At 43.6% G+C, this 8,731-nt stretch overlaps 1 protein-coding gene across 3 annotated transcripts in view; it reads right to left on the reverse strand.

Moving 5' to 3' along the window:
- The window catches only part of osbp2b (oxysterol binding protein 2b), a 337,585-nt gene extending 330,092 nt beyond the window's left edge, over positions 1–7,493 (reverse strand). Inside the window, exons 1-2 of one of the 3 annotated variants that reach the window (XM_061039266.1) lie at positions 7,094–7,493; positions 263–471 (exon numbers count right to left, since the gene is read on the reverse strand). In XM_061039266.1, the coding sequence (XP_060895249.1) occupies positions 263–471; positions 7,094–7,257 (373 nt within the window). In that variant the 5' untranslated portion in view covers positions 7,258–7,493. The remainder of the gene's footprint in view (positions 1–262; positions 472–7,093) is intronic. The other 2 variants (XM_061039265.1, XM_061039267.1) reach the window with 2 other exon arrangements.
- Positions 7,494–8,731: the final 1,238 nt, after the last annotated feature.

An 8,731-nucleotide genomic window follows, 5' to 3' on the forward strand; every position in this document is an offset into this window, starting at 1 on the left:
CCTGTGTGATATTGCTGAAGACACCTCTCACCTTGCAGGGATCTTAATAATTAGCTTTGGTAAACACACTTTCCTATGTTTGCCCAGGGATGTGTCAGCCACAGCCTTTATTTATCAAGGTTAAATTCTGTTCATAAATGTCCAACATCAGCGCCTCATGGGTGTATTAAGCCCCTTCAGCTTGCACTTAGACTATAAAAAAGCGTCACCATGCAGCTTAAACTTTCATTGTAAGTAGCTGCTCGCTGCAGCGTCCCCTTACCCGACTGATCGTTCATCATGCGGATGGCTTTAGCTTTTGCCAACTCCAGCGCCGTCACCCATCTCTGCCGCTCCACCTCCGTGCTGGCCTTCAGGTGGTAGGTTCGGCCGCCGCTGCTCAGCACGATGTTGCAGGCGTCCTCTGTGTCTATGTGCGCTGTGGCCAGGTTGATAGTTCCCCGACATGTGTGGGCCATCTCTGCCTGCGTCCTGCAACATAAAACCGAGACAGAAAAAGAGACAGAAGACAGAGAGAGACAATAAGAATAGCAGGCGCACAACGTTGCTGAAAAAACATTTGTATGAGACCTAATTTGTCATTGCAGTGAAGGGGAAGTACAACTGACAGATCTACAGCCAATAAGCACAAGCAGGGGGGTGAGGAGGGACGGAGAAATGCCACAGTTTACGAGGATTCACTTTGAAAAGCCAAGCAGCAAAGGAAGTACGTTGTTATTTCATTCATAACAAACTTTCTTTGTAGCACATTCATTTAAGAAACATAAAGCGTAAGCATTCGCTAACGTTAGAAACTAAATGTGATTTATTTCTACCTCACTCAGCATGACCTGCCTGACCTGCTGTGAGCATGCTGAATTGTGGGTATTCTGTGTGGCCTCCGCACTAAGACCAACTGTTGCACATTCAGTGGGCCACAGTAGTCAAGATAACAAGGCCATTGTCTGGCTCCAAGCGCTCTGTAGTGAGCAAAACCAAACAATGAATAACAGCGTGAACAAAGAAGGGACAGAGTGTGAAAAAGAGAGAGAGACAGATAGCAGGGGCGAGAGAGCCAAAGCAACAGAGCGAGAGATTAGAACAAAGAGCAAGGACAAGAGAAGAGAAGAGTGTCAAAGCCAAATGTTTAGACGATATGTTTCCAGAGTAAATCTTCCAATAAAACGTTAAAGTCTTTAAGTGTGATTTTTCACACTTAAATATAATATAAATCAAATATATCCTCTGAAAATAACTCAGAGGAAACTCTGAGGAAACCAGAGCAAATATGGAAGTTGGTCTGGTAGCTGGAGAGGTGTCAGATCGCTTCCTGAGCACTGCTGAGGTGCCCTTGAGCAAGGCACATGTTTGTGCATGTGTGTGTATATTTCAGCCTATGTGTGTGTTTCATGACTTACAGAGTGTAAAAACAGAATTTCCCCTCGCGGGATCAATAAAGTAAATCTTAATCTTAATATAAATCAAGTATATCCTCTGAAAATAACTCTGTGAGTCATGACTGTCTACAATGGGTGTAACACCCGAGTCCCACTGTCTGTGATGTTTTCAGAGTCCTATCTTCACTTTGTTTACATCGCCCGGACGGCCGGCTGACTCCTCCCCTCACATATAAAAGTTGTTTAATTGAGGGACTAGAGAAAAGAAGAATAACATACTGTACTCACTGCTTAACTGTGTTTCTAGATCACGCTCATTTCAGGTAAATTTACATGCAGTGTGAAGATACGAGCATAATAAAGATCGCTAGCATTAGCATGCTAACACAACAATGCAGCGCGAGTTGTTTTGGTTTCATGCTGGTGCTCAAGGGCGACATCTGCTGGATCAAAACATCACATATAAAGCCTTTGACTGCAGAGCCTGGCAGCACTCCAGCAAAATATGAAAAAAGGTTTTGTGTATCATCATAAACATAAAAATAAAGCAGCAGAGTTTACTAAGGGTCAGAAATATGAGGCATGTTTTTAAATGACGTCTTTGTAAGAACAGCGTTGCTACAACTAACGGGATTATATGGAGAAAAAGAAACATTGCATTTACAGTTCTGTGTGGTTAAATTGGCTTCCTGTCATTCTGTCACGGTTAGACGAGCTAAGCTGCGGGCACGGTTCATCATGACCCCTCTCAGGGTCGGGTTGAGGCTTATGCAGGTCTGCACTCAGGCCGCAGACAGCTGATTCTGCTGATTAGCACCATCAACCAGACCAGCTAATCAGTGAAATCACATGCTGTTTTGTTTTTAGATTGAACACAGTTTTTCCTCTACTCTCAGGGTCATATGCACAGTATGCTCATCCATATTCTCAGAAACAGCATCTCCAAAAGCAATCATGTGAGAGTGTCTGTATTAGTCTGTGGGCGCTAACATCCATTCAGTCAGCCACAGCGAGCTCCTTACTGCCAGCAGCAGCTGCCTCTCAGCAGCACTGAGCCCTCCACCAGCTCCACTCTCTCTGTTGACACTGACAAGGTGGCTGCAGCCTCATTAAGTCACAGGTTTGAAGTGTGTTGGTACGTTCTGCCAGCCTGTGATTTCCCCTCACACTGCGTCTACTGGTTAGAGTCAACGCTTGTTATAATGCCAAAGCAGAACAAGTGCTTCAGTGTTTCTGCCCTCCTGCTGACTCTTAGTGCACATCAGTTTTGAAGAAAAGACCGAGCCGGTGCCATGCGAAGCTGTGCGGGATCCTTAGCGGCCCAGTTTCTAGCTGAGCCCCGGCCAAGCTCAGCCACAGAGTCCTGGCTGAAAGTGGGTCAACAGATTGAATATGTTGCTGATGAGTAAGACGAAAAACCACCTCACTGATCGCTTCTGCCCTGTGGGGAGGCGAGGCCATGCAAAGGCCATGACATTATACAGTCAGGGATTCTACAAAAGCTGGGTAAGTGAGATAAGGACTACTACAGGGACATTGAGGCACTAGTAGGAGGAGGAGGGGGGAGGGGGGGTAGAGGTGAGATGAGGGCAGCTGAGAGCACGAGACAGGGTTCTGCATGATGCGCTGAGCCGGTAGAGAATTTGCAGGGCTTTACCTGTCAGTCCCCTGCGCACATATCCTCATAAAACACATATCCACCGATCTGGAGCATGTAATGACAGAACAACAACCAGTGAACAACACAGAGTAGACAGCCATAAGCATGGGGAGACATACAGGCAGGCCAGAAGTGTATAGGGCACAGTATCAAGAGCATGGCGGTGAAGATGGTACATCACAAGACATAATACACTTAGGAGGAGCGTGGTGTACAGAAGCAATTATATTGACAACATGGGAATGACATGATCTGCTACAAACTAAAAACAATGACATGATGGGAATGTGGCCAGATTTCCATGCACTCTGCTGCGCTCACCTTGACACAAAAAAAGGACATAGACCCTCTGGACGGACACATAAAGACACTGTTACACATGCACAAACACACTAAGACCTATACGAGGGGCCCATTAGCAAGATTAGAGCACCACAACTCCTGCTCCAGTGCCAGGCCACTGAACAGGGCCCAGGCAAGGCTCTACCCTCTCACCACCCTCCCTCAACCCGCCTCCTAGGAGGTGAGTGTGCCAGCAGTAACACCATAACCTGACTCTCAGCATGGGACACCAACGGTGCCGATACCCCGCTGAGAACCTGAAGTGATACGATCTTGTTACTCTCCTGCAGCTCAGAAGGAAAAGTGGTCGGCTTACTCTACTATGAAAGACAAGTCTGGATCAACTGACATGGCAGCTCCAGTAGCACTCATAGCTTTAATGCCCTGTAATCTTCCCTAAAGCACCAAGCCAGATTCACTAGAAGAGGTAAGTACTGCTAAGAGTATTAAAACTGGGAGGAAAAAAGTCAATTAAGAAATTGAAAATGAAAGAAGCACAGTGAAAGAAGGAGGGGGGGAAAGGCACAATAAAACTCTTTCTGTGCATTACACACAAAAAAAAAAGTGAAGACCCAGGCTAATGTGGAATAAAAGACAGCCAGCCTTGCAGAGTTTGGGCCAAAAGTAATCAATAACAAGGGCAATGTTGAAGTCATTACATTTCAACAGACGCAAGTGCTGAGTGTGACAGTCCACCCATGGAGTCCAGAGCACTGGTTACGATCCTTCACTGCCCTTTGCCTTCTCAGCTACCGGTTAAAGAGACACAGCAGGCTTTGGTAATGAAAGTAATCCCTCAGTTATTGGCTGGACCTTTAATTGGCAGTCAGTCACGATTGATTTCTATTTAAACAGGCCTTTACAAAAAGGCAAACACATATTGAACTCAACTGATCAATGCAGGATGGGAGATGAAAAGGAAAGTCACTTGGGCATCGTCTTTAGAAAACATCTACCTATCAAATTATAACACACATTCATGCATCATTGAATCATCACAAAGGGGGCTACATGTGAAAAAGACAAAGAGTTTGGCAGCAGAATAACTCTGACATAATCTCTTTTTTTGCCACATAACTGCAAAGATCCAGCAGAGTTGTCTTTTTTTGACATTTCAAATCACATTTGTCCCGACTGTTTCCTTTTCACTTTGCTCATAAAAGAAGTGCAGAGACTGTCGGGGCCAAAGGAGGCACAGAAAGAAGCAGACAAGGCCTGAAGTCAGACACACACAATGTGGTCTGCCATGCAGGAGGACATCAGGGGAAGGGGGGGGGGGGCGACTTTCTCGCCTCACTGCCTCTGTGCTCAGATGTCGTCGGGCTACCTTTACTCTGGAGGACGGCAGTCACCTTACAACATAATGGACTATTAATAAAGGGTAGAGAGGCAACAGGCGTCTTTCCTTTCACCACTCGCTGCCTTGGCTAAACTACCTCTGTGTCAAATGACAGTGCTGAAAAACAAGGGCTGCTTAGGAAAGTGAGGTACTAAAGGTGTCGTGGCAAAGCCGTAGCGTGGGATTAAATGAGCTTCAGAGATTTTCTGCAAGTATGACAGAAAAATGTTCTGTATGAAATGTAAAGATGTTCATTTTTGAGGAGTGTGTTTATGACTGGTGGAGCAGCAGGGAGGCAATGTGAGTCAAAGATTTCCCGGAGTGAATTCCTATCCTGACAACTTAATTCCCTTTGCAGAAGCAGTGAATCCTCTCCGACTTCATAACCAGTTTAGCACCTTTAACCTCCTGATGAAATGTGACATTTGCAAAGATAATTATCCAAGAAGGCTTAAGATTTATGTGCTGTTAATTGTTTTAACTACTGCAAGCAATTAAAGGGCAATTTGAGATTTTAATGAAGCTGATTTGTGAAGGATTTGAACCTGAAACAAAAGCTTTGACTAATAAAACTGTTAAGCTAAGGAAGGTTAACTCAAATGACCGGGTGAACAACTAATACTCCACCCTCCCTTCCATGCAGACGATGCATGTGCTAATATTGTTTTTAAGTGTGGTATCATTAAATGCTGCATGCCGAACACATATCGCAAAAGGTCCAACATGAAGTCTTTACATGAATTTATGTTCTTGGCAATTTCAGTTTGTTTTGAGATCAATATCGAGGTTATTCCTTCCAATTTGCAGTGTGACCTAGAAGGCAATCGAGCAGAGTTTTAATATCGACAGAGGCAGTTAAAGAAAGCTGATTCAACGTGCAAGAGCCGTGCAGTGAAAGTAGTGAAATAATCTGGACTCAGGGGTCACATTCATAGCTTTTCTATTGTGCCTCCTCCTCCTCCTCACCCGTGGAAACATGATTCTGTTGCAAGAAGCACCAGATCTACAGGTGTTGTTTAGTCTAGTCTGAGTCACAGGTGGCAACCGTGTTCTTGAAAGCAAGAACAAACTGCTAACAGACGATTATCTGCACATCTCGTCACAGTGATCAGACTGGGTTGTTCATCTTTACATGTAAGATATCAGCACCTTAAAGTATGCACAGACTCCTTTTAGACACAACATAAATGCTCCTGTGCAGCTGCAGGTCTTCTCTAATATATGTTTAATTTTACCAGGGCTTTTAAATTGTACACATGATTCTAATCTTATTCCAGTATGGGTTATGCACATTTTCTTTGTATAGGTCTAATTTTTAATAGAATAGAATATAATTACTTTATTGATCCCAAACTGGGAAATGGTGTCCTTGCAGCAGCAGGTTATCCAAACACACAATATTAGCAAAAAACACAATATAATATTAAATACAAAGTAAATAAGCACTAAAAATTGTTAATTGCCAATTGAAGGCCTACAGATTTAATTTTGATAAAGGGGTTTCTTTAAATCTTTGTTTGGGATATGTGAGGGGTTACAGTGGGTGTTTTATGTTTTTTTTTTGTTCTGTAAGCTGCTACTGGATGCTTTGCATTACCCTCAGGATCAATAAATGATCCATCTTTCTACCTTTCTATCTGTTCCTCCTCTTCACACACCTGTGGAAACACGAATATGCTGCAAGAAGCTTCAGATCTACAGGTGTTGTTTAGTCTATTACACAGCCAGTGTTGTCTCACAGGTGACATCTGTGTGTTCAGAGCATAGACTGTAAATATTACAGGTTCACAGTGGGGATATAAAATGATAACATGTGACCATGACGTCACAGAGATCAGACTGAGCAGCTGGGCTTCAGAAATGTTTAAATTACTGTGTGAATTAATTAATTACTAAATATTGTATAGAGAATAAATGTTTTTAAAAATAGTGACATTAACATAAAAATAATTAATTTATTAGTTTACTTTCATGACTTCACGTTTCCAGTTGTTATATTGTGAAAAGTAAATAAAACGACATTTAAATCTCCTCCTGTCAAGAAGAGCCAGAAGCTTGATGCTAGTGAGCTAGCCTATATGTTAGCTGATGTCTGATTCTACTGTAGCCGCATTTTTTAATCACTTTAACGAGTAAGAAATCTTCCTACAGTGGTTGGTTTGAGTAAACACATCTGTGCTGGTGCTTTCCTGCAACATTCAGTCATTTAAAGTAAAACATGTGGGGTGTATTGTCACAGTCTGCTCGATGTAAACAGCCAGCGGAGAGTCTGTTTGACAGCTAGCTTTAGCATGTTAGCTAACCAGCTGTAACGATGCGCTGACACAGAGGTACGACTCCCCGTGCGCGTTTATTTTTGACATGTCAAACATTTACCTGTAGTAGGAAAGGAGGCCATTGCTGAGGACAAACCATCGCCGCTGGTACCCTTTCAGATAGTTGGTCCATTTAAAAAGCCAGCCTTTGTAAGTATCCGACCCTGGAGCCGCCGGGGCCGCCGCGGCTGCAGAAGCGGACGAGCCCTTCCCCTGCTCGCTCATCCTCCCGGAGGTGTGCAGGGTAAACCGGGGGAGGGGGGGACAGCAGCGGGAGGGGACACCCCACCGGGACTACCGTCGTCGGCACCAACACCAACTCGCTGAGATCCACCGGAGGAGGGTCCGGGTCCGGGTCCGGGTCGAGGACTAGGAGGGGGGAGGAGGACCACCACTCACCGCTCACATGACGGCGGAGTGAAACACCGGAGTGATGAAGACACTTTGCTGATGCAGACTGCAGAGGATCCAGAGCACAGAGCTGGACCCGATAGAGAGGAAATGCCTCACGTAGCCCCCCCGTGTTCTCTGAACAGGCTGTCACTAAAGCAACAGGGATTTCCATGACAACATGAGAAACAGTTAAAGTCAGTGACGTTAGGAGGGAACAGCTTCTGAGTGTGGATGTGAATGGAGATTACCGATCTACAGATTCACTTCTATGTTTCAGACCTGCGTCATGTGATGTTGTTTTCTAAACAACATTCCTAAACATTTCACATGCGGTTTGGCTGCTGGTTTTAATTCTGATGCGGATCAGGTGAGCAGGGACGTGTCCACTCTTTTTGGACCGGGGGGGGGGGCATGAAGTTTGTGTGCATCAATCAACATAGAGGGTTTCTTATGTACCCAAAAAATAAAGTGTGGCCTACTGAATCTAAATTCAAAGTAGGACTATATCAAACAATTGCAAGCAGCTATCCAAATGTCTAAAATACACTTACAGTAGTAGTAGCCTACAGAAACGTTGCAAATAAATTATTTTTGCAGATTTTTTTTCTACTGAAGTCATAAATGGTTGTAGATCAAATATGAAAGTGAAAAATGTACAGTATTGACATAAGTTAAAGTGCAGTAGTGTAGACATATTATCAGCAGAAACTATTCAATATAACGGAGAGTAGACAGACAAATGAAGTGAACATGAGTGCAGGGATAATTTGTAAATTTAACATGTGCAGAACAGATGACAGTATGGAGAGACAGATATTATCATGATGACAGTTCTCTGCTCACATGAGGTGAGCTGTTGTACAGAGCAATCAATCAACAAGTTTTCTTATGTACCCAAAAAGAAAATGTGACCTACTGAATCTAAATTCAAAGTAGGACTATGTCAAACAATTGCAAGCAACTATCCAAATGTCTAAAATACATTTATTAGTAGTCTACAGAAACGTTGCAAATAAATTATTTTTGCAGATTTTTTTTCGACTGAAGTTAAAGTCTTTATATGTGATTTTTCACACTTAAATGTAATATTTTATTATTATTAAAATGTATTATTATTATTAAATATATATTTTGGGGCGGCAGTAGCTCAATCTGTAGGGGCTTGGGTTGGAAACCGAAGGGTCGCCGGTTCAAGTCTCAGTGCGGACCAAATATGGAAGTTGGTCTGGTAGCTGGAGAGGTGTCAGATCACTTCCTGAGCACTGCTGAGGTGCCCTTGAGCAAGGCACATGTTTGTGCATGTGTG

Source organism: Labrus mixtus, chromosome 5, assembly GCF_963584025.1.
Source record: "Labrus mixtus chromosome 5, fLabMix1.1, whole genome shotgun sequence".
Classification (NCBI taxonomy): domain Eukaryota; kingdom Metazoa; phylum Chordata; class Actinopteri; order Labriformes; family Labridae; genus Labrus; species Labrus mixtus.